At 52.9% G+C, this 23,887-nt stretch overlaps 5 protein-coding genes and 1 non-coding gene across 6 annotated transcripts; 4 read left to right on the top strand and 2 right to left on the bottom strand.

Moving 5' to 3' along the window:
* Positions 1-2,368: 2,368 nt before the first annotated feature.
* On the bottom strand, positions 2,369-3,637 carry COL26b_008536 (uncharacterized protein; the record flags this gene model as incomplete). The annotated part of the gene is made up of 3 exons (XM_053181293.1): positions 2,369-3,104; positions 3,158-3,471; positions 3,530-3,637. The coding sequence occupies 3 exons, from the start codon at positions 3,635-3,637 to the stop codon at positions 2,369-2,371; spliced, it is 1,158 nt and encodes a 385-aa protein (XP_053034797.1).
* A 2,163-nt stretch (positions 3,638-5,800) lies between these two features.
* Positions 5,801-8,392, top strand: COL26b_008535 (uncharacterized protein; the record flags this gene model as incomplete). The annotated part of the gene is made up of 1 exon (XM_053181292.1): positions 5,801-8,392. The coding sequence occupies one exon, from the start codon at positions 5,801-5,803 to the stop codon at positions 8,390-8,392; it is 2,592 nt and encodes an 863-aa protein (XP_053034796.1).
* A 2,056-nt stretch (positions 8,393-10,448) lies between these two features.
* Positions 10,449-11,222, top strand: COL26b_008534 (uncharacterized protein; the record flags this gene model as incomplete). The annotated part of the gene is made up of 2 exons (XM_053181291.1): positions 10,449-10,678; positions 10,733-11,222. The coding sequence occupies 2 exons, from the start codon at positions 10,449-10,451 to the stop codon at positions 11,220-11,222; spliced, it is 720 nt and encodes a 239-aa protein (XP_053034795.1).
* Positions 11,223-12,356: 1,134 nt separating this feature from the next.
* Positions 12,357-12,458, top strand: COL26b_008533. Its single transcript has one exon. It is a non-coding gene; the product is annotated as a tRNA-Trp (tRNA).
* Positions 12,459-12,977: 519 nt separating this feature from the next.
* Positions 12,978-14,801, bottom strand: COL26b_008532 (uncharacterized protein; the record flags this gene model as incomplete). Its single annotated transcript, XM_053181290.1, has 2 exons — positions 12,978-14,366; positions 14,415-14,801. The coding sequence occupies 2 exons, from the start codon at positions 14,799-14,801 to the stop codon at positions 12,978-12,980; spliced, it is 1,776 nt and encodes a 591-aa protein (XP_053034794.1).
* Positions 14,802-15,216: 415 nt separating this feature from the next.
* COL26b_008531 (uncharacterized protein) lies at positions 15,217-18,424 on the top strand (the record flags this gene model as incomplete). Its single annotated transcript, XM_053181289.1, has 4 exons — positions 15,217-15,841; positions 16,937-18,025; positions 18,074-18,238; positions 18,372-18,424. 4 exons carry the CDS (start codon positions 15,217-15,219, stop codon positions 18,422-18,424), a joined length of 1,932 nt encoding a protein of 643 aa, XP_053034793.1.
* Positions 18,425-23,887: the final 5,463 nt, after the last annotated feature.

Raw genomic sequence — 23,887 nt, 5'->3', positions numbered from 1 at the left:
CAATTGTCCTCTAGGAAGCCAGACCGAGCACCGCCCCGCCAACGGTCCGGTCGAGCAGCTCGACGCAAGAGACCGGAAGTCTCAACGGACGTCCAAGCGGGGGAGGAAAGCCTCACAACCTTGGCACGGCGCTGCGGATGCCAGCGGCCGACGGGGGCCATTCATCGTAGGACGACGGAAGGGCAAGAGTCGTGATGCGAAACAGTAGTACAGACCTGGCGTTCGAACGGAGCGGGACTGGGGAATCCACATATCTTCCCACGGAGATCCTCTCGCGTTACACCAGGAGTGTTTCTCGTCGCGAGAGGTTGCATCTTGGCCAGCTCTTTTGCGGGTATCCGCATGGCCTCCCGGTCGCAAGATGATCGGGTTGCTCTTTTTTTCTTCTCTCTTCTCTGCTGGGCGTCACGGGATATGGAATACCCCAACGGCGCGGGAGACGGAGGGGAAAATGTCTTGTTACACAGAGTCACAGTCCGGTTGAGATTGCGACCCTGAGAGTTGCAAAGGTGACGTCGAAGACAGCAACTGGAAACAAGCCCCAAAAGTGGGGGGACGCACGCCTCCCGATAGCTGTCGTGATGGCTGATGCTGCCATCGTCGCCAGCCACCCGGAGCAATGGCACTCATTGGGAAAATATTGTCCAGCAAGGGGGATTCTGTCGTGCAGTCTCCTTCCTGGCGCACTCTTCCTGGCGTGTCTATTGACAGATGTGAGACATGCAAGGGAACAATAGGCACTGGCGGTAGCGCCGCGTGCCTTCGCCCTGGCGCTAATGCCACAAGCGCGGCGACGGCCTCACGACGAGGCCCGCTCTTAGAGTCGCCGCGGTCGCATTAACGTCTAGCGAATGAGGAATCCTCGCGGCTGGCGTGGCGCAGGAGGAGTCCGTTCTTCTGTGTCATTAGCCTCGCAACAGCGTTCCTAGTCTCCTGTTCAATGTCAGAAAGTCGTGGCCGGAACGGCTTTGAGAATTGCGTCTAGAAGGAATTGCCGCGCTTCGGGGCCGATGTTGAAAGACGCGGCGGAGCAGAAATGGTGGCTTGTCTTCGAGTCATGGAGATTTGCTAGGGCTGGCTTTGGTGAGACGACTCTCGGACTGCGAATCTTACATGCAAGTCATACTGGCAGGCAGGAACGTGGTCTAGATTCTGGCACTGACAACAACGTAGTAACGATCAGTCTGATCGATCCTGTGAGTGAGCGAATCTAGATAGATGTCGACATTGCCATGACAGGTCGCAACTTCTAATCGAGGACTTTTTAACGATCTCGGCATTGGCCAGTATGCTAGGTAGAGTCAAAATGTCGGCATTTGCTCATGAACTAGGTGTGATGATGCATGCTTCGGGAATAGCTTCAGATAAAGTTACCCTTACGTACGATGCGCGTCAACCGCGCCGTTCGTCAAATTTACCGGTATGCATCCGGCCCGTCTTGCTTCCCAAAAGCTACAATACCGGATGTGGAACGGCGTGTCATAATTGATTGATACCCTAGAGTGCCGTTTGCTGCATAGAGGCCCATTCATTATATTGGCATCAGATCTTGTCTATATTATATCATCTCGTGCGACCCCTAGCATGTGACGTGCTGCATATGATTGTGTCGTACAGTACACATACATCATGAAGCTGCGATAGGCCGGTTCTGTGGGACTCACGCGATGCTTCGCTCTCGCCGAAGACACCACTTTGCTCCGTCATTGAGTCGTGAAGTGTCCGCAACAGGCGACCCAAACCTGCGAAAAACGGCGAAAAGGCGGCTTCGCTGTGCGGTCTGGGGCAGGACGCACCAAAGCAATGTCCGTTGCTGCCATGTGGCACATGCGCGATCCGCCTCCGAGGCTAGCGATAGCCGGGTGGTAGCTGGGTGTTTCCTCATGCTGCCAACGTCCGACGGATTCCAGAAGTCACGCCAGAATGTTCGACGCTTGGCAGCACATGTACTGGCCTGGATTCAACGGATAACAGTGGTGTCACCATTAATATCCGTTGAAGCCGGCGATGGTCAGAATGCGCCCAATGTGTTCGTTCAACCTTCCATCTGAAGGGCGGACGCTATCACGAGCTGGTCAAGCACTTACGCACAAGATCAGCCCATGCGCTTTACCTCTGCGCAACGTAACTTCCGATCAAGTTGCCGTACCGCAATTGGAAGTGCCCCTTTTGTGCCGCGCAAGGCCGACAGCGTCCTCTCAAGCTCTTGAAGCCCACGCAGCGGTATGAGAAGGCTCAGGATAACTTTGTGATTTGCAATCAAAGGAGGCTGGAAATCGCCAAAGCTTCATATGCATAAGATGCTCGATCAGACTTCGGCATATCCCGGCGGGGCGCAAGCTTTCGAAGTTGTCTAAGTTCTCGATGCTCAAGCCCCATGCCTGACAGGAACCTGCGGTATATACTTTGGCTGGAATCTGGCATCATAGAGAGTGCCTTTTCCATCATACGGTGTTTCCTCCTTATGGAAAATCCATTGCAAGCGAATGTGCTCCAGAATTGGCAGCCCGCTCGACCCGTTGAGTCCAAGATTCGGAGGCGGATAGGGACGGAACTTGCCAGTGTCGTTGTTCAAGGCTCCAGGGTACGATTCGGAATTGTTCACGTCCGCCATGTTAGGCGGGTCCTTGTTTGATACGAGAACTTTGCTTCCGAGGTTCTGCGCAAACTGGTAGATGTTGGCTCCAACATCATACCTCCCGAGGTTCGGAAGCTCCCAGTTGAACTCGACCGTCGACATCATCGAGTAGTGCGAGTAGAAAGTCTTGTCCTCTGTCCCTTTCAGGTTCTTGGGAATTGCACTTCCCATCAGGAGTGACACGATCTGGTTCGGCTTGCCCTTGTCTTCGGACTCGTCGTAGGTCAAGAGGATGAGAGTCCTCTCCTTGAAAGCGTCTTCGGCCAACATGGGCTTCAAAAAGTCGCGGGCCCACTTGGTGGCGTACTCGAGGGTGGTATTGTGACCGTCGTTCATCATGTTGGGAGTCATGAAAACGTACTGGGGTACTTGCTTGGCCTCGAAGTCAGTCTTCCACTCTTGGAAATCCTGGATGTTGAGCAGCCGGGTTCCGTTGAGATTAATGGAGTCGAAGGAGACAAAGGGGCTGCGCGAATATCAGTTTCCACAGAAGCAAACTTCATCAACAGGCCAACCAACTTGTGCTTTCGGACGTAGTCCCACTTGCCGCCGCCCGTCTGGCCATCACTGGCATCGGCCAAGTAGCCCGGACCAGGCAAATCCTCCATGTATGCCTTCCATGACACGCCCCGCCAGTCGAGCAGATCCACGATGGTAGAGACATTTATTGGCAGGCGTATGCGTTCGTCGTGGTTCAGGCCAAAGTAGTCGCCTGCAAGAGCTGCAATGTAGTTCGGCTGGCTTGGGTGGGTTTGGGCGTAATAATTGGTTAACAGAATCCCTTCCTTCTTCAGGTCGCCAATGTGGGAATCCTTGACTACTTTGGCAAAGTCCTGTGGACGGCTAATATCAGCAAGGGGTGCTGCGGGCGGAGGAATGTGGGCTGCATACCTGGTTTTCCAGCCAGATGGAAATCAATCGATCGAAGCTCCTACCGGGGATATGATTGGCTTGAGAGATCGCGAGAAATCCCGAGAGCAAGGCGAGAGAGAGGCGCATCGTGGGTTCTTGGCGTCTGCTATTGCATTGCAGTCGTCATTCGGTGATATTGGAAAGATCGAATCTCTCAAGAGGAAGCTGTTTTGTTTTGTTTTGTTCTGGGGGCCAGAGGCCACGGCTTTCGCGGCGAAATGCCATAATCGCAGCAAAGCAAACACATTGTGTCGCCACGAGCTCGCTTCCGCTCCGGTACGTGTCTCACAATGCTACAGTTCACCGGGGCCATGGCGGCCGAGGAGTGTCGCGCAGCACGCGCAGGCAAGCCAGCATCCCGTGCAGCGTTTGACGTCGATCCCCTTGAAACGCTTCCAGCGTGGCCATTGCCAGCTCCCATCTGCCATCTGCCTGCCAGCCTACGAAAGCCTGCCAAAGCCTCCCGAAGCCTCCTTGTGGCTGTGACCGGACCAAGGCACGAATAGGGACCCTGCACCGATCTCGGAGTGCTGATCCGCCATCGACAAGGATTTTGATCTGATAACTTTAAATGTGGACTGAAGAAAAAAAAACTTGGTGAGGAGGCCTGCGTGTTTGCGTAGCCGCTGCGGGCGATCACACCAGGCTGGAGCCCGTCGGGTCTTCGAAAAGCTTTTTCGGAAACTTGTGGGGTGTTCGTGTCTGCTGGGACGGGGAGGGATCCATTCCGCCTGCAGCTGCTGCGCGATATGAGTGGTCGGAAAGATCAGTCTCTTTCGTGATGCATTCCTGCAATTGCAAACTATGACCCCACTCGTGTTTAACCGCTCGCTCGCGTGCCTGGCCCCCTTGTTCCTTGAGCAGCTGGGTTGGGCTTCGAGGTGAAATTTTTGCAGACGACGATTTTCGGGTCCCGAGGTATGCGGTCCGTCCTTCCACGTCGATGTTGGGGTTGGTGTTGGGGTCATCGCATCAGTCTTTGTCCGCTGGCAGCATCGATGCCAGCAGATCCCGTTCTGTCATCTTTGACAGGATGGGATGCATGAATTCTGACTGATGCAGCATACCATCGGTCGTGGCGGGAACCTGTTTACGAGAATCAAAAGTTCTCGCTTCGCATGCCGGTGATCATTTCGTGACCCAATGCGAATGGCACTGCCAAGGGTTCACCGTAGGTTCGAATGACAAAAAAGATCCATTGATGGAGACGGGGGCATCACGAACCCGGAATGGTCGGCAGCGCCTAGTGTCAATCGGTGTGGCACAGCCTGACACTCCTCCGCTACAGGTGCTTTTTTTCACACCCGTCGGTACGGGCAAAGTAGCGTCGTGCATGCATCGCATCCCTGGAGAGACGGAGGCGGACTTTGAGAGGGGAAAAACTGAGATGTCGCCATGCCACTTGAGGATGTATGACTCCAACAGATGATGGCAGTGTTTGGGCTGCTTTGACGGCCGCGTTGCCGACTAGACGACAGAAGGATCAAGAGGCGTCGTCCGGCGAGTGTCTGGCCTTGTCCTTGTGTGTTGTGTAGTCTGTATGGCTTCCTTCGTCCGGTCTAACGAGGCCGCGTCGTGGGGTTACTCAATGCCCTCGCAATCCCCCCATCACGACGTTACAACACAATCGACGAGGATGATGGCAATCCAGGGCATGCCATCTCGATTTATGTCAAGCTGGTGGGAACCGCGCGTCTTGCGTCGGCTTACTGCGTGGTATTTCGCTCGGTTTGTGGGTTGCAGAGAGCAAATTATCTGATGGAGATCCCTGCAGTGTGAGTCAAGAGATGGAGAACAATTGGGGGGAAGGCCCGATCTAATCTTATCAGATGCCCCACTTATTAGTGGAAATTCTGGCTCGGCGCTGCTCGGTTATACCACCTCGGTGCTCGGAGACATCGGTCTTAGGTAAGCTTTCTGGGCGCCCTCTAACAATCGTGCACCTAAAAATAGGTTGCACGCTGTTAAGCCTCACGCGTCGCAGCCTCGGCTCTAACTCGAACTGCCTGACAGGGGCAAGTTTCTTCCCTTGGCCTCTCCAGTACATCTTGACAGCAAACGGCAGGTGAAAAAGAACGCTCCGGACCGGAGCCTGACTTGAGTTTGTCACTCTGTACTTTTGTTATAACCATGCTGGTGGCAAGTGTTGCGCGCGGCACACTTTTCCCTCGTTTTTGATCATTCTTCTTCGCTGCGTTGCAATCGATAAGCCCGCATCAAGAAAGAAAAAAAATGCCCAACGAGGACAAAATGTCGCCCCCCTCAGTAGACGACAACGACAGTCTCTCTCCCACCAACTCCCGGGGAGATGACGACGAGAACAGCCAACACCCCCGCAAACGCCAGCGTGTGCGTCTCAGCTGTCTAGAGTGCCGCCGAAGAAAGCTCTCTTGTGACCGTGGCTATCCGTGCCAGCGGTGCTTGAAGAGCGGCACTCCTGACCGCTGCACCTACGAGACCAAGTCTGGCGTCGTTCTGAACGCCAGCTCAGGAGTCCCCCCCGCGTTTGCCCAGCTGGACTCTCGGAGGAACGGTGAACTGGCCATGGGCGGCACCAAGGAAACCGACATGTCCCTGGTCCGGGAGGCGGCCAAGGACCACGACCGCATCCGCCGTCTCGAGCTGGAAGTCGCTCAGCTCAAGACTCAACTCACCCGACAGGCCATGTCCAGCTTCGATGGCAGCACAGTTGCCGGCACCAACTCACCGCACACTCAGAAGGATGAGTCCACCGACACGCCCGCCAATGATCCATGCGCCAACACTCACCAAATGGAGAAGTGCTGGCATCAATACAGCGACGGTGGCGCCAATTCAGAGCTCCGCTTTTTCAGAGGCAAGGAATTCAGGACGAGGTATTTCGGTCCTCACAACGCCACGATGGCGTTCATCGAGGTAGGTCTATCGAGCTCCTCCGGGAGCCTCAATGATTTAATGGAGGACATTTATCTGACTTCATTCCAGTTGACTGGCCTGTGTCCCTTTATGAAGGAGACAGCAGATGAATGGCTGAAACCGGTGAAGGCTCATGACCGCAAGGATCGTAAGAAGCGCAAGGAGGACCGCGACAAGTTTTACGCTCAGCCTGACCCCCGGCTGGAGGCTCTTCTGCCGCCCAAGGAGCAAGTCGATGCCCTGGTTGAGGTCTACATCGACCAGTTCGAGCAAATGCACCGCATCATTCACATCCCCACCTTCAGGAGAGAGTACTCGGAATTCTGGGAGAACCCTGCCGAGTCCCGCTATGCCGCCTTCACCGCCCTTGTCTTGGCCATCATCGCGGTTGCAAACTGCATCCACACTCACGAGTCTATGAGGTTCACGGGCATGATCTCCAATGCCCAGACAACCGCCGAGAAGTACATCAAAGCCGTTGAGGATTGGCAGGACAAGCAGAGCGTGAAGCACCGAAAGCTCATCCACTACCAAATTGCATGCCTCCTGTATCTTGGCAAGCGCGTCAACACGGTCAAGAAGAAGCGCTTCTGGACGAACTCGGGAGCTCTTATCCAGGATGGAATTTCAGTCGGTCTCCATCGTGAGCCCAGCCACATGTCCGGCAAGATCTCAGTCTACAACCAGGAAATGAGGAGGAGGATATGGGCAACGGTGCAGGAATTCGACATGCAGGCCTCCTTCGACCACGGTCTGCCAACGCTTGTTAGCCAACTGCACTACGACGTGCAGCCCCCGAGGAATTTGGACGACGAGGACTTTGACGAGGACACCACTCAGCTGCCCCCCTCGAAGCACGGAAAGGAGTACACTTTCTCCTCCTACCAGAATCTCGCTCGCCAGAGTCTGCCCCTCCGCATGGAGTTGAGCAGGCTATTGTGTGGTCCACCTGGGGAGATCGACTACGATCAAGTCATCAGGTATACTAACGACATCACCCACGAGATCGACTCTCTGCCATCTTGGGAGCACAACAACAACAACACCCACGGCGGCAAGCGTCCGCTCCTCGCCTACACCCTCCTCCACGTCCAGCTCCGCCAGTACATCATTCCTCTCCACCAACCATTCCTCAAGCTGCGAAAGTCGAATGCCAAATACCAGTACTCCGAAATCATCTACTACAACGCCGCCCGAGACATCGTGCTCCTGCACGACAAGCTCTATGAGCAGGGCATCCGCTGCCTCAACTTCCTTCGCGAAGACACCCTCACCACGGCCGTCAACCTCTGCAGTGTCACGATGCTGCAGCCCCGCGGCTCGACCAACATGATCATGATCAACTCCCAGCACACGGTGAAGTTGCTCGAGAAGTGCCTTTTGATGAAGGAGGATAGGCTGCTGCGGACCGGCAACAACGAGCCATGGGGTTATTCCATCATGTGCTCATCCCTCGGCCTGCTCGAGGCCCATCTGGGCACGAAGACGACGGAGCAAGCGAAGGCGTCGTCCGCGGAACGCTTTGTCAACTTGCACTACAAGCTGCTGGCGAACCAGGAGCCGCCGGTATCGAGCCAGCAATCGGAGCTCTCCAAGATCCCCGGCCTGGAGGTTCCCGAAAGACCAAAGGTGAGCATCTTCCGCAATCAGTTCCGCACAAACGAACACTTACTGACTGAACCGCTCAAGTCCGTCACGCCCTTCTCCTTCCAGGGGTACCCGTCGTCTCACAACACGGTCGACGGACTGCTGCCTCAACCGCTACCTTGGATGTCATCATCCATGGATCCGCAGGTGAGTCTTCACGAAGACTTCTCCCCAGCACTCGTTGCTGACAGTGTGTTGGCGGCAAAGACGCAGCAGCAGTCGTTCAATCCCGACTTTAGTCTTGAAGCTCTGGGATTGAATTTGAACGAGTTGTGGGGAGAGTCGTGGGACTTTAGCTAAGATTTGGCGCACAGTTTGATTTTTCTGATTTAATGGCCGTTTACCTGGAAAGCCAGGAAGGGATAGCCCACCAAGGGCTTGATTTCGGAGGGCGATGATCTGTTACGGATCGTGTTTACGATGTTCGGAAAGCTTGATACCCATCTCAATTCCTCTACGGGATCTAGATATGTAATAACACCATGTCGATGACTCGCAGCATTCATTGCACCTGCTCTTTAGGTGTTGGTCTGTTTGTTCGGGACATTTTTGCCCAGACACGAGCAATTGACTTGTCGTCTTCATTTCTTCTACGCGATAAAGACCTGGGCCAGCATCCACCAACGCAATTTCCCATCGCCTGGTCCCGAGTCTTTTGGCCCATCCACACTGTTGGGACCCATTGAAAGAGCTCATCTGGAACCCCGGATCCGGATGCTGCCGACAACTGACTCGGGCAGATTGAAATATTGAAAAAGAGGACGCCGGGGCCACGCCAGCCAACCTCTCACCTACAGGCGACAGCCTTGACACGAACATTTTGTCTTCGGCCGAGTGACCAGAAGGCCACCCGATTGCCATGTGGACTCCAAAGCTTGTCCACAATAGCCCAAAGGAGCTTCAATAAAGACGTTTGCAGACCCCACCCCAAATACGACTCTTTCGCATATACGTAGCTGCGATATATATCTCTCGCCACATGGGGCCCCGACAAAAACGGTCCCCAAGAGCATGGCGAGCGCGCGAAACTGTTGTAGAACTAAAACGGGACCCCATCGCTCAGCCCACGCTGCGACGCCAGAGAGGCAAACAACCCAGTTCCGTCACGACCGTCGGCCATGTTCCTCAGCGGCTGCGGTCGCGCCTGATTCGCGGGCGCATAACCTCGCCGCCAGCTGAGGCGGGATGTGTCAAGCGATCTTTCATGCTCGCCTCCCGACCGCTGTCGATGACGCAGATCAATTCAGCCATCACCCTTGTGTCGTTCCCGCGAGAGCTCGGGGAGAATGCGCAATTCGGTGAAGAAACAGAAAAAAGACCGCATTTTCGTCTTCCCAAGCACCCAAGCTGCAACTTGCAAGCATGCGACATCCCCACACAACTCAAATCGCACCATGTCCGACGACGCATATCCGTCAGACCGCTTGGAGACCAGACAACGAGACCACGAGGAGAAGCTCGGGCGGGGAACGACAGGAGTTGGATATCGAGGTTACATGGCTCCCTCACTGGCACCGGACCAAGATGCCAGATGCAGGCACAGCGACAGGGATCAGCTCGGTACCTAAATGCATCTAGCAGCGAATGCTCCCCTGCCAGACGGTGACCCTTGGGCCCGACCACCCTCCTGTTTCTCCTCAATGGCCCCCAATCGCCGTGCTAAAGGCGGCAGCTGCGCAAGCTCCCTCTAGGCTGCTCACTAGAATCCCACGATATCGTCTCGGCATCCCGCCAGGGGCTTGCTCAGGCCCATATTCGACAGCGGGAAACGCTTCATTAGCACCATCGGCAAACGGCACTTGCAAACATGGCCTGGCCCAATCGCGACACTACGCCGTGCCACGGGCGGGGTCGAGAGGGCACCAATGTGACCGATTCTCAGACCCTTTTCCTCTGGGCGAGAGGAGGATGTGATGGCCCTCGGAGATGATTGTTACCTAGCCTGGTGGGAAATATTGATCTCTGGTTCGTCGAGAGGGGCGTGATGGGACCCCAGCAACGCTTTTCGAGTGTCTCGTGGATGATTTGCATGTCCTGAGAGGACGAGACAAGAAACGAAATGTGACTATAAGATATGCAAGACGACGCTGATCGGACGCAGGAACAGGCCCTTCTTGAACAACATCCAAGTTGGCTTGCCTGCTTTGCCTCACCGAGTCATTATTGCCCCCTCCCACACGTCACTCCCGTCAGCTGCAGTGGTTACAGTTTCAGAAGATCAGATAGACATATGTAGAGACGATCCCCCAGTTCGTCTCAGAGATCTTCTTATCTAGTACCGCACATCCGGCAGCTCCAACCCGATCCCTTCTTCACATCAAGCTTGACTTTCGACAAGTCATCCCCAAAAGTCACAATGGCTCCTTCCGTCCTCCGCCTCGCCTCGTGGCTTGCTGCCGCCGCCAGCTTCGTCTCCGCGGCCCCCATCCAGGCTCGTGCCGTCATCGACCACGATGCCGTCGTTGGCTTTGCTGAGACCGTGCCCTCAGGCACCGTCGGTGCTCTGTACCTCAAGTACAAGCCTTACCTCAAGGTCGTGAACGGCTGTGTTCCCTTCCCTGCCGTCGACGCCGCCGGCAACACTGGGTATGCTCTCTCACTCCCATTTCACGTCTCACCCAGAACACTAACACCTTCCAGCGGCGGCCTTGCCACCTCCGGCTCCTCCAACGGGGGCTGCTCCTCCTCCACCGGCCAGGTCTACGCCCGCGGCGGCTCCTACAACGGCGCCTACGCCATCATGTACTCCTACTACATGCCCAAGGACTCCCCCTCGTCCGGCCTCGGCCACCGCCACGACTGGGAGAACACCGTCGTCTGGCTCTCCGCCGCCTCCGACTCCGCTACCGTCCTCGGCGTCGCGGTCTCTGCGCACGGCGAGTACGACACCAAGACCTCCGGCATCAGCTGGACCGACACCACGCACCCCCGCGTCGGCTACCAGAGCATCTGGCCCGTCAACCACCAGATGATCTTCACCAGCGACCAGGGCGGCCAGCAGCCCCTCATCGCCTGGGAGTCCCTCACCGACGCCGCCCGCACCGCGCTCGAGAACACCGACTTTGGCAGCGCCAACGTGCCCATGAAGGAGGCCAACTTCAACAGCAACCTCGGCAAGGCTGCTTTGTAAGCTTGCTTGCCTTGGTAGTAAGGGGAATGATGGGATGATGATATTCTACTATTTTAATCGGGAGGCACGCGACTACTTGGTCCGGCCTCAGGGATGACTTTCATGCACATAACTTCTTAGTATGGAGCGAGGACTGGGTTTCCTCTGACGACGGCTCCTTAATACATAACCATATTGATATCTTGAACTCGAGGCTTCATGAATTGCGATGTGTTGTGATGCGACAGGAGTGATCTGCGAACCCGAGCATACGAAGGCCACTAACACGCGGATCGCCCAGGAACAGCGCACATCAAGGCAATCACAATCTCTTGGAATCCGACTTCCCCGAACCGTCAATCCGGCCGAGAGAGCCCGCAAACTCAATTCTCAATCGTTTGCTTTCCCAATATAAATGAGAAGAAGCTAAGACTTATTTTTTGCGGGCAGTCCCGCTAACCAGCAAAGCATAAATGACGCCCACACCACTTCAGCGCAACAGGGTGGCCGTTGCTGTTCAGCTCCTGGCAGTGCCGTTTATGCGGTTCTCCAATACTCACACACCAAATTCCCAACCCCTCACTGGTGTTGCTTGTCGCCTGCCGAACATGGCAACATACCTCCGATGTAAGCTTACATGGAAAAGTTGGAGAATCATGGAAAAGCTTATCCCATGTGATTTCGACAGCCCGATCTAAGCGCTTGAATTAGAGCACAAATTGACCGCCGATCACTTCTCGTCACGGCACGAACTGGTACTTTACAAGAGCCTCGGGCTTGGTCCGTGGGAAGGGAACCTTTGAGGCGGGATGGGCCGCACACGAGTCACGGCACCGCGCGCGCATGCACACACACGAGTCTAAAGAGAGATCGAAGATTCAATCAAAACAACACACATCCAACCGGATACGTCGGCTTTTTCAGGTAAACCAGATTGATAAGATTCACCGGAAACTCGCATTCTGCACGTTTAAACCGGAGAGCGGGGGGCGGTCCCATCAGAGACGAACTGGTGGTCGCCGTTGAGCTCAAGATTCGCCCACGTGCTGGATAAGGTTGCCGCTCTTTCCAAAGTGTACGTGGGTCTCGGACCCCGCATTTCGCGCTTTTGAAGGTTCTTATGCGCCATTTCTGCCAGCTTCTCCTACAACAAGAGGCCCTATGGCGCAACGGTAGCGCGTTCGACTCCAGAGCCGGTCTTTCGACCGTTTCTGACATGATATCGAAAGGTTATCCGTTCAAATCGGGTTGGGGTCATTTCTTTTGCTCTTTGGAGCACCTGGTGATGTTTCTTCTTGATGTTTTGATGCTTCCTGATCATGTTGAGCTTTTTGTGTGAAGATTGGGGGAGTTTTGCGATTTTGGGAGAAGGCAGAGGCAAGGCAACTTGTGTTGTGTATTTTTGGAAAGCGCCCGCCCACACGCATTCCCATTCTGACAAAATCTGACAGAGCCCGTGCGTTGCTGCGTTGAGATATAGGTGAATTTGGTCTTGGTGTGGGAGCAATCTGTCAATTTTCACTCAAATCTCACCTTGCTGTCTCACTGACGGGTAATGCACAGGCCATCGGTGCAGTCGGCCCCACACCTACCGAAGACCGGCTCCGGGTCCGAAAGCCTTGGTTAGGCCTTCTTCCGCGGATTGAGGTGGACTTCAATTCAACTCACTCCCATGATCACGCTATTCACGACTCATATAGTTGAAGGTTATTATTTTCCAAATACGGTCAACACAAACCAATGTCATGCTATATCAACGCCTTATGACAACGCCTATTAAATGCCCACATCGTAAGACCACGTCGCGTTCTTCAAATCCGTCTCCAACAATGCCACAACCTTTTCGTATATCTCTTGCCGAAAGTCCTCATCATTCAAGTCGAGCTTCGGCCGCGCAAATTCTCCCCCAATGCACCGTTGCACGGCACTCTTGTAATTCAGGCTGTCCATCTGCCTCTCCTGCAGCAGCCTCTGCGCCGTCATGGAGTCGTACATTAACCTGGGAGCCCCAGGCGGAGGTGTCTCATACTGGATTCGAAGCGACTCAATCGTGCGTCCCAGGTTCAGCTCCAGCAGCAAGATCCCGAGAGCGAGCAGAGCGGGGCAGCGACTGCTGGGTGCCGAGTTGTTCCCCTTCTGTTTGTCTTCTAGCCTTTCTTGTAGGCCTTTCATGACGAAGGCGTGCTCGTACTGAAGCTCCTCCCCTCTCTTGAAGAACAAAATATCGCGGCTTGTCAGGATTTCTGGAAGCCATGGCGTTTGGTGTAGTTGAAGAAAGCTGGAAGCTATCATAGCTGCCAGATGTAGCTTCGCTGACACCGACATATGTGGGAACTCCAGCGGTCTCTCTAGGACCTCTGTCAGTGAGATTACTGACCACTGCTCGCGATCTGAGCCAAATGTTGGGTAGACGCCAAAGTCTCGGCACATCTGACCACTGCGATCTCTGATCATCCCATAGCAATCGAAAGCGAGCTGTTTCTGACTCCGACGAATGCGTTCGCAGAGATTAATGTGATCATGCAACCCCAAATTTGAAGAGCTGATACTCAGAGACGAGAAGGACTGCTGGACAACCATAGTCGAAGTCTGCCCAATGCAAGTTGTAGTGGCAGTTGCTGAGTGAGACATGGTGAAGCTGACGCTCTTGCTCTTTCCCATACCAGGCATCTTTGTCTTCGAAGTCCTCCCGACGGATGTTAAAGTCTGAGCTGTCGCCTTTGGAAGCGCCTGAACGCGGACTTCCTCCCACGCCACCCGTTCACAAGGTTCCTTCTCGTCGTTTGCCGTTTTTTCGATCTTGTCGTAAGTCAAAGCCAATTGAAAAGCGAGTTTCTGAATGACATCCTCATCTTCATCCTTCTGCGCGAGCTCGACTGAACGTGAAACCAGACCAAGATGAACCTCGTGGGCGCAGCTGCATTGAAAGCTCGACCGTAATGCACGGTATACGCTGGCCGATAACTCCCGGACAAGTCTCATGAGTCGACCTTGAGATCTTAGTTTTCTCTCTGGTTCCATCTTGATGTTGCGATCAATCAATGACTCCAAGCTTGTGATTCCATCCTTGATCGTCGTCATCTGCTCTGCATGGTCTGATCTCTTCAGAACGAATGAGGCGCGCTTGAACTCTCTTATGACAAAAGTGGCCTCTTGCCATTTGATCTACGAGACGAGTTAGAAACCAGAGTCTCCCATTGACAAGGTACTTACCTTGCCATCCGGTTGAAGGTCGAGCTTTTTCATCATTTCCTTGGTCGCTTCTTCCATGTCTGTGACGATGTCCTCAAAAATGCTGAAGGACCTCCACAGCCTAGCCTTGATTTTGGCTTGGATTACGTCTTCCTGCCATGCTGGACCAAATGGATCCTCGATCATGGATTCAATCTGACAGGGCGAAACCAGCCCAACAAGAAGCTTTTCGCAAACGTCCTGAAATCTAACCCGCTCGGTTTCTAGACTCAGGATCAGGATGCGAAGCTCTCTGTTATAGTTGCGCCAAGTGCGGATCGTCGAGATGCCCTGCTTGTAGTGTTCAAGTGCCGAGATGACCAAGGGAATGGTTCCCAAGACGACGCCTGCCACCTCGAAGCCGGACATCGCGGGCGCGTCAAATTTGGACGTCCTGAGGTAATTCAGACGACGTTAGTCTCGCTACGGCGGAGTATTGACCCCTCAGCTGAAAAGTTGGTTCAACAGTAAGCGGCAGCCTGATCCAGTCCCCTGCATGCTGACGGCTCTTGATTCGTTCATCCTGCGGGGGTTATCAATGTTCGCAAGTAACCCCCACTAACGTGATACATAATTTCACTCAGTGTTGCCTCCAAGAGTCCCCTCTGTTCATGTTGCTTTGTTTTCAATAATTTGGACCTCTTCATTTCAGAGACTAGTCCGGGTCATTAAATACTGCCGCTGACTTGTAGCTTCGGCTCGGCCAGTCGACCGAGGGCACTTAGGTCGGTTCCAGAATCATTTGACGATCTGAAGAGCAGGCCATGTCTAAAATCACCCGAAGATGAACGAAGGTATCAAGGACGTGGTCGTTGGGGTGCTTACCGGCTTCAATCGCCTTTCCAAAAGTATACAAGAGTCCGACGACGCCTCGCTTCGAACATCACTCCCTCCGAAGATCGACGATGAGCTGGCTCGATTCAAAGTCTGGGCCGGAAATAGCGGCGCGCATCGAAATGGGCGAGCTTCTCTCGAGCACCGCCTTCGCGAAGCGTCTCATGTTCGACAACAGGTCCTCAGGCTCCTGAGTGGCCTCAAGGATTCTCTCGAAGACGCAGCAGACATCATGAACGGAAAAGCAACTCCGTGGGAGGAGATGGAAGACGACGAAGAGCCCCTGGATGATCTTGAGATGGAGACAGAAATGGAGCAAATTACGCTGGATATTACAGAGCTAGTCGACTGCCTCCTCCGTCTCAGCGTCTCTATCCAGAACCCGGCACCTCATGATCGCTTCATGTCTTCCACTTTTACAGACGCATCCGCGTATGAAGACTTCGATATTCAACACGTTCAAGCCAAGTTCCAAGACATTGACGAAGGCCTTGCACAGCGTCTGGGCAAAGCCATGTCTCGAAGGCGCCAGTACTTCAAGTACAGGGAGGCCCATCATCAGAAGCTTTCACACGGTTTGGACCGCCACGGGGACACAAACAAAACGGAGCCAACACTTCCCGCTCCAAGCACCCTTGCTTCATCCATACCTCTCCAGATGAAGCAAGGGGCTCTCGTCGAATTTTCAGGAGACGATACTCAATCAGATGGAAGAGCCTCAGCGACGTCTTTCGCCACGTCTGTCTCAGGCCCAAAGACACTGAAAGTTCCACCAATGCCTGAACACGCCCTAAAAGGACCGTTCATGTGTCCCTTTTGCTATCTCATTATTTCTGTGCAAGATACTAGGGCCTGGAAGTAAGCCAACTCGTACGTTTATCTCTTGGATTACCCCGGCTCACTCACGAAACTCAGGAAACACGTGTTTCGCGACCTTCGACCTTACAACTGTCTGGCCCTGCATTGCACGGCACCAGATCGAGAGTTCTCAGGACGAAACGAGTGGATGCAACATATGTTGCAAGATCATTTACGAGTGTATCGCTGTCCATACGGTTGTCCAGACAACTTTCCCTCTGCAGCGGAGTCTAGAGGCCATCTGCTGAGAGTCCACAATGGAGCAGTTCCTGAAAGCAAAGTCGATGACATCGTGGAGTTGAGCTCTCATCCCCTCGCACAAGATGCTCATACGAATTGCCCATTCTGTCCGGCAAAGTTAAAGACGCTGAATCAATATCGGCGACATGTCGGAAATCACCAACAAGACCTCGCTCTATTTGTCTTGCCCCACGCCGACTGTGATAACGATGATACTCAAGAGGGTCTTTCACGAAGCGAATCTGGTACAAGTTTGAGCGTTCGCGTTCTAGAGCGAGAAACACTTGACAAGACGTCGCTACAAGACGATTTTAAGCACCATGGGTCTGGCTCCGGCCATATTGTTGGCGGACTCGAGAATCCCATCACAGAGCTTGGTTCTGTAAAAGCAAAGGCCAGCGATCGATTTTTCGACTTAGACGACCTTTCCAAATGCGTCCAAGAAAAGGGTGGGTATGCGACAGTGACGAAGAACGACCTTTGGAATGACGTTTGTGCATCCCTCGGTGTAGACAATGATGAAGAGAATACTGTCAAACGCACTTACGCAACGTATCTACTGGAGTATCAAGATGACTTGGCAAAAGCCAAAGTTCCACATGCCAAGATTCCGGAGGGATTCGATTCGGGCAAGAATGTAGAAGCACTGTTCTCTACTTCCGAGAAAAACGCAGCAATATACAGGACTTCCTCGGACGTCGAGTCTTCTCACTCCATTGAGTTCTCGGGCGACATTCCCGCCGAGGATGGCCACGCATTCAACTCTGTGGGACGCGGTACAGACATCGACACCAGCCTGCAGAAAGCAAATATCGTCCGTGACTTAGCGGGACAGAATGGAAGAGAAGCAGAGGAAGATGAAAATATCGAGAACGTTACGTCGTACGAGAGCTCTCACGACGCCCAAGCCATCGACGATTTCGAGCCGAAGCAGATCAAGCCCGCCGCTCGAAGATCCCCCAACCAGTCAGCGCTTGGAATCATGAGTCCTTCGTCTCTTTTCGACAAGAAGTCGACCGCTTTTGGCGCAGATGTCTTGGACTACTTTGTGTCATCGGAACGGCGATCACAGGAACACGGTCAAGCTCTGGAGCGGAACCGTCCAAGTTCGGCCATGGGGATTATCACAACATCCCAGTCTTTGTCTGCCTCTGCGTCGTACGAGGAGCCGTCCTGGAAAGACTTTAGAGAGAAGAGTGATTTCCCCACCAACGATGAGAAACAATTCAACTCTGTAATACCGAGCTTGCAGAGACAACACTCCTTTGACAGTGATAAAGGGAAAAGACTAGCTCAAGAGACATTGAGAAGGGCGAGCGACGACTCGTCTGGCATCGACATTGGTACTTCAAGGGGATTCACAGAAGACCGTTTGAATTCTCTCAGCATCGATGCTGGCCCTGGTAACAAGCGTCGAGCATCCTCTCCGCCGGACGCAGACAATGTCCTTGACTCCGCGTCCCTCAAATCGGAGCCTGTAACGAGCGAAACCAAAGCTGGAAGCTCTCAAGTCCCATCAGCAGAGGCATTGGGAGAAGACACAGAGGCAGACGACAAACGCACAAAAGCAAAGGTGCTCTACGATTTCATTGGAAAGACACCGAACGAGCTCACGGTGGAAAGCAACGATCTTGTCGACATCCTGCATCAGGGTGACAAAGGTAGGATCTCATTTCATCGTTGTAATTGGTGGGAACTAACTCATTTAGGTTGGTCATTGGCGATGAACGACAAGAAGCCGGGGCCTGCCTGGATACCTACTGCTTACGTCGAAGAGCAGACGGCTGCTACAAATGAACAATCTTCCGATGAAAGCAATCACGCAGAAGAGATTCCAGAAGCCCAAGAGAAGCCAGAAAGACAGAGTCGTTCAGGTATTTCCGCAGCTGAAGTCGACGAAGCTGTTTTAGAGGAGAAAATCCCGCAGCCGCAACACTTTCAGCACACAATGACGAGACCCCCCACCTACAGAACACCATCAATTGCTAATGATGCAAAGGGTTTCAGGCCTCGAGCGCCCGTCGAGTCAGCGCGTGGGCCCATATGGAGAGACGCATTGAAAAGGTTCAGCGAGGACGTTTCGCGACGAGGTCGAGGCAGAGAGCCTTTGCCAGCACAATATTCACAACAAGCTTCCTATTTCGAGGCTCCAAAATTCGACTCTTCAGCCCAGTTCAAACCTCACCTCGCAAATAGGTTTCAGAAGCCACAATCATTCCGAGATTCTTATGATGCAGGCTCTGTCGAGCCCTTAACTGCCGAAACCCTCAAAAGGTCTCAGAGATACCATACAAGCTTCTCCAGCGATGGTGGCCGTTCCGAGAGGGATTACCGACAGAGCACCTCGACGCGGGCAACGCGAGGTAGTGTTTTCGATGACGAGGATTTCACCATCAAAGTAACTGGTAGTGCAGTCCTCAAGATCGGCGGCGCCGAAATCCAGTGCCAGGACGGCGGTGAAATCAAAATTAAACGAGATAGCAGCCCTGGTCGTAGCGGAAGCATCATCGCCCAGCCAAGCCGTTCTGATCGTGGTGAAAGTCCACCGAGCCGAAGGGTAGCACGACCGTTGCCTGTCCGGGCCCGCAGTAATTCACGGGATGGTCGTAATCAGGATGGTGAAGATGAATACGTGCCTCAAGCCAAGCCACCTTTCTTTTAGTCAGTAATAAGTACACATACCGGGGCCCAATATCAATGATTCAAATGAAGCATGTGATGTAAACGAACGGATCGCGGTTCAGCTGCTCAAAGAGGCAAAGATTTAGAATATACCAGTGTGCAGAACCCCTCGTCAAGAGGAAGGACTGTCAAGTACCGCCGAGAAACCACTCAAAAGTATAGGACCTCGACCCAACGGAAACCGATTTCCTCCCAAACTTCAAGTGTCTGGCTAAATTAGGACGCAGATGTTTGAACGAAAAGCAAGATACTTGAAACTAACAAGATAGGTTGGAGCACAGCATTACAAGATCGGCCATTGAGGGCTTTCCTAGCAACGAGTTTACGGCACCCATAGACGCAGTGGAAGAGAATATAGAGGATGCGTCTGAGAAGATGTACAACTTATAAGAGAAAGTTTTAGAGGAGGGCATTACACAGGGGGAGGCTCAAGTCTGTTGCTCAATACCCAGAGAATGAACCAATCGCTAATAACTGCCCAACAACGAAAATGTTCTCTAGTTCCCTGATACAGAGATCTCGGCCACTGCATACCCACATGATGCTCGAACTCCACAGCGGCCTTCAGCTTCAAGAATCGTGGATGATCTGGTTTTACGGAGACGCCCATGATAAACTACCTTAACCAGAAGCATTATGAGATTCTGGCGTGCCAGCTGGTAGAGAGTGGCAGCCCCTGGCAAGAGATGGCCCAGGATCCCCTTTATCAGACAACTCCAATGTTTGACTCGAACAAGGTTTTCAGCAGAACCAGCATCATACACATCATTACCACGTTCGCTACAATCCGTCATCATGGAAGAACTAAGCAGACAATAAGATGGGAAACTGAAGTTGGAAGAGGTCCCTGAAAGCGATTCGAAGCCTCAATCAGACCCCGTACCGCAGCGGCCGGACTCCGGGAAACCCTACCGCTTTTCAGGTCTCGATGCTACGCCGGAAGACGGGGTTGCGTCTTCCGAGAGGCCGAATGAAGAGGCTTCCCAGATATCCAACGTCATGGAAGCACTGACTAAAGAGATGGACACAAAATTGAAGTTGGAAGGTGGTGTTACTGCTTCTTCTGAGGGGTCGAGACCGCCTGAAGAGGCCATTCCGGGAACCGAGGCGAATTTATCACCTCAGAACCACAGCAAACGTTCTCTTTCACTTTCGACGAAGGAAGTCTTCGAACGGCCGCCAGCCCGGGGCGATCCACGGGAGAACAGGCACTCAATCCAAGTGCCCCTGTCTGGACACCTTCACCCTCGACGACTAAAGAGCAACTCTTGCCTATTCGTCTTCGAGAGAGGCCTTCACAGCAGACATCCCGCTCTGGGGAAACACTCAAAGACGATAAAGATGTAAAGCGTTCTGTGGGGAACGAGGCACATGCCGGGATAGAAACGCAGATCAAGGCCACCTCGAGTGAATCCAGGGTCGTGAACGCCAAGGCCGACCGCCAATCACAAACACTTTGCCGGAACGTGGTTATATACGGCCACTGCCGAAAAGAAGGGCTCGGTTGCGGCTTCAAGCATCCTTAAATATTCGGCCATGACGTTGTCTCCATTTATTTTTACGCCACATGCTTGTTTATGCCGACCACATCTGTTATGTGGTTGTTTGAGTATCCCGTTGTGACGTGGCAGATCAAGTGTGGGATGCAAAAAAGGCGAGAACTACCATAGGAGGTTCCAGTATCTTGAACGATGAGCTGCCTTTCGTCGCTCAAGCAAACAACTGGACACAGCGAGTCTCTGCAACATGTTCATCTGTCGCATAAGTCGCATGGTAGATGATCAAATAAGCCTTGCAAAATAGGCACCGCTCTTGATTTCGTTGGCATCGTGCGATACTTATGTGATGTCTTTCAAGATTGTTGGGGAATTCATCTCAAATCAAACATCAGATTCCCATGGTCCTTGCTGGGCGTCATACTTTGGCGTTGTCTCATTTCATGTACACCTATGAATTCAATTTAGGAATTCTAAATGTGCTAAGGTTCCAGTCAACCTCCAAAGGCTGAACGATAATCTCATAGATCTCTTGCCGGAGCTCCTTATCATTCAGATCGATGGTTCCATGGTGACCGTTCATACATAGGTTAACTACCCTGCCGTAGTTCCCGACCCAATTTCTCGTCCGAATCAGCCTGTCTATCGTAGCATCCCCATACAGTCTCAGCATCCCCTCTATCTCAGCAGAATAAATCGAACGCGGTGTGGTGTTGTGCGTGCGCCGCAGGCTCTCGATGGTCTCTTCATATTCGAGCTCAAGAAGAACTACCCCGAGGCACCGTAGGGCAGCCCCATGGTCCATGGAAGCAGGGCCAGTAGACCCAGAGTCTGACTCAGGAAAGCTCCTCATCACAAACGCCTTCTCGAAGTTGATAAACTCGCCCGTTTTGATAAAGAGAATCTGCCGGCTGCTCAGGTTTCCCGGGAGCCAAGGTGTCGAGTGGAGTTGAAAAAAGCTCGAGGAGATTTTAGCCGCCAAGCGCAACTTGAATATGTATGGCAATCCATTGCCCCGCGCTTGAAGAATTTGATGCAGTGATACAGTCAAGCAATTTGCCCCATCCAAATCCGTTTGCGGAAAGACTTCGAATTCTGCAGACTTTGACAAGCTGTCCGCAATGATTCCATAGCAGGCGATGTCTTTCGACTTGGGGCCTGCACGGATCTCCTTGCACAGATTGATCGCTGGACGAGTCGAAGCACGATTGGAACTCTGAAGCTCTATAGTGGTGGTTTGCCCGCCATACAACCTCATTTGGGCAGGGTACTCCTGTGTTTCTTTGACTAGTGATTCCGTCTTCTGGCCTGCTTGGTTGTTGTCTGGTTGACATCGTATCGGAACGGTTCCGAATGTGAAATTGGACTGAAGCGTCTGCATAAGTAGTCCTTTCCATAGCAGCTGATCATTTGAGCTGTCTTCTTTCTTGGTTGCTGTGTCAATCGCTCTGTAGTTTACAGCCAGCTGGAATGAAAGACTTTGCGACTTCGTATTGCCCATCTCCATAATGCTGGAGGAGCGCGATTCTAGGCCGAGATGTACCTGGTGAGTGCAGCCCGAGCCACATGAAAAGTTCGATCTGAGTGCGCGATAGATGCTGTTAGATGCATCGCGTACCAGATTTACCAATCGTCCCTGTGATCTCTTCCTTCTTCTTGGCTCCTCAGCGATAGCGAAATTGAGCAATGCATTCAAGTTGGTTACGCCCTCGCGTATTTTATCGATGATTTCAAAATATTCTGTCTTTTTGACAATGAAATGTACGCGCTTCAATCCCTCAATGGCCCGATGATAGTCAGCCGCGATTGCTAAATTTACGATGACGATGAGTGCTGGGCTTCGAGATGATGGGTAGGGAGGCCCCTCTTACCTGACCATCCCGAATACCGAGTTTCGTCTTGAGCTCATCAGCTGACTTTTGGATCTCTTCCAAGGTACCCTTGAATAGGTCGAAAGTCGAGTCTAGCAGATACTCGATCTTCTGGCGCAGGCTCTCGTCTCTCCAAGCGGCGATCATGTCCGGGCGATTATCAATCAGGAGGGGTATTCTTGCTGGCGAAACCAACTTCTCCAGCAGTCTTATGCAAATGTTTTCGATGTTTATCTGCTCCGTAGAAAGATTGCGAATCAGTCGGTCTAGTGTGGATTGGTAATAACGCCATTCTTGGATGCCGCTGTTGGTTTTCTTCAGTGCGTCAATGAGGAAGGGAAGTGCTCCCAAAACAATTCCCGCAATTTCAAATCCCGACATAATTGTTGTTTGCTTTGCTTAAATCTCGAGGCGTTGAGCAGTCAGTAATGCTGATGATGGCAAGATAGCCAACAACCAATGCCAGCCTCATCGGCCACTCCACTTGATCAGGTGACAGGCATGCAGAGTCCTTCCGGACGAGTCTTGATTCGCACTTGTTGCGGGGCACGTTACTACACGCGCGCATGTGGCCCTTGAAATTTCAATACGAATCATACTGATAATCTGTTGCGAGAGAAAAAAATCCCTCACGATCAAAGGTTCTCGGGCCTGGCCCCAAATGGAGAGACTAGCGGTACATGGATCTGGCTGCCCAAATCTGCCTCAGCCTGGGACACTCCCAGCGTAACCTCAAAACGACCGACTTGATGATCATTTCGCGTCTCACGTCAAGATGGACGAAATGATACGGGCCAGGTGCCCGAGACCAGCAGTGCAGTTCCAGCCGAATCTACAGGCGACTATGGGCCAGGTTATAGCCGGACGTCAGTCTTTGAATTCAACCTCCCCCCGGATCTGTCCCCTTGGAGTCTGGCCGGCGATGTTGACATGGATGGTGTCGATGTGGAGATGGTAGATGCTGGGGATTTGTTTGGCTTCAATCCTTCTAGTGTCTCTTCACTGAACCCCCAGCAACCGACCTCGACATATCTCGACGGGCCTACAAATTACAAGCCTCATTATAATCAATCATCGCCCGTTACCATTAAGCAAACGATTGCCAGTACCACTTTCGAAGTGCTAGAAAGCATGACTCAATCGCTAGAGACCAGCTCTGCCTATTTTTCTAAATTTCCGACATTGCAGAACGACTTCACCCGATTCAAGGTGTGGGTGGGAAACAACGGCGCACACAGAACGGGGCTTGGGTCCCTGAAATACCGACTTCACGACGCATCTGGTTTACAGCAATAAGTTTTGAGGCTCCTCGAAGACTTGAGTCAGGCGGTTCACGCGGTTTCGGTCCTCCTAGTTGGGAATACACAATCGAAAGAAAACACCGATCAAGATATGTTAGGGGCAAAAGAAATGGAGGGAGATGATGCTGAGCAGGAATGGACTATCTCAGAAGTCACCGATGTGATTGATTGTC

The sequence above is a fragment of the Colletotrichum chrysophilum genome, assembly GCF_026319265.1.
Source record: "Colletotrichum chrysophilum strain AFK26 chromosome Unknown scaffold_75, whole genome shotgun sequence".
NCBI classification, from domain to species: Eukaryota; Fungi; Ascomycota; class Sordariomycetes; order Glomerellales; family Glomerellaceae; genus Colletotrichum; species Colletotrichum chrysophilum.
This window is presented reverse-complemented; position numbering and strand designations above follow the sequence as displayed.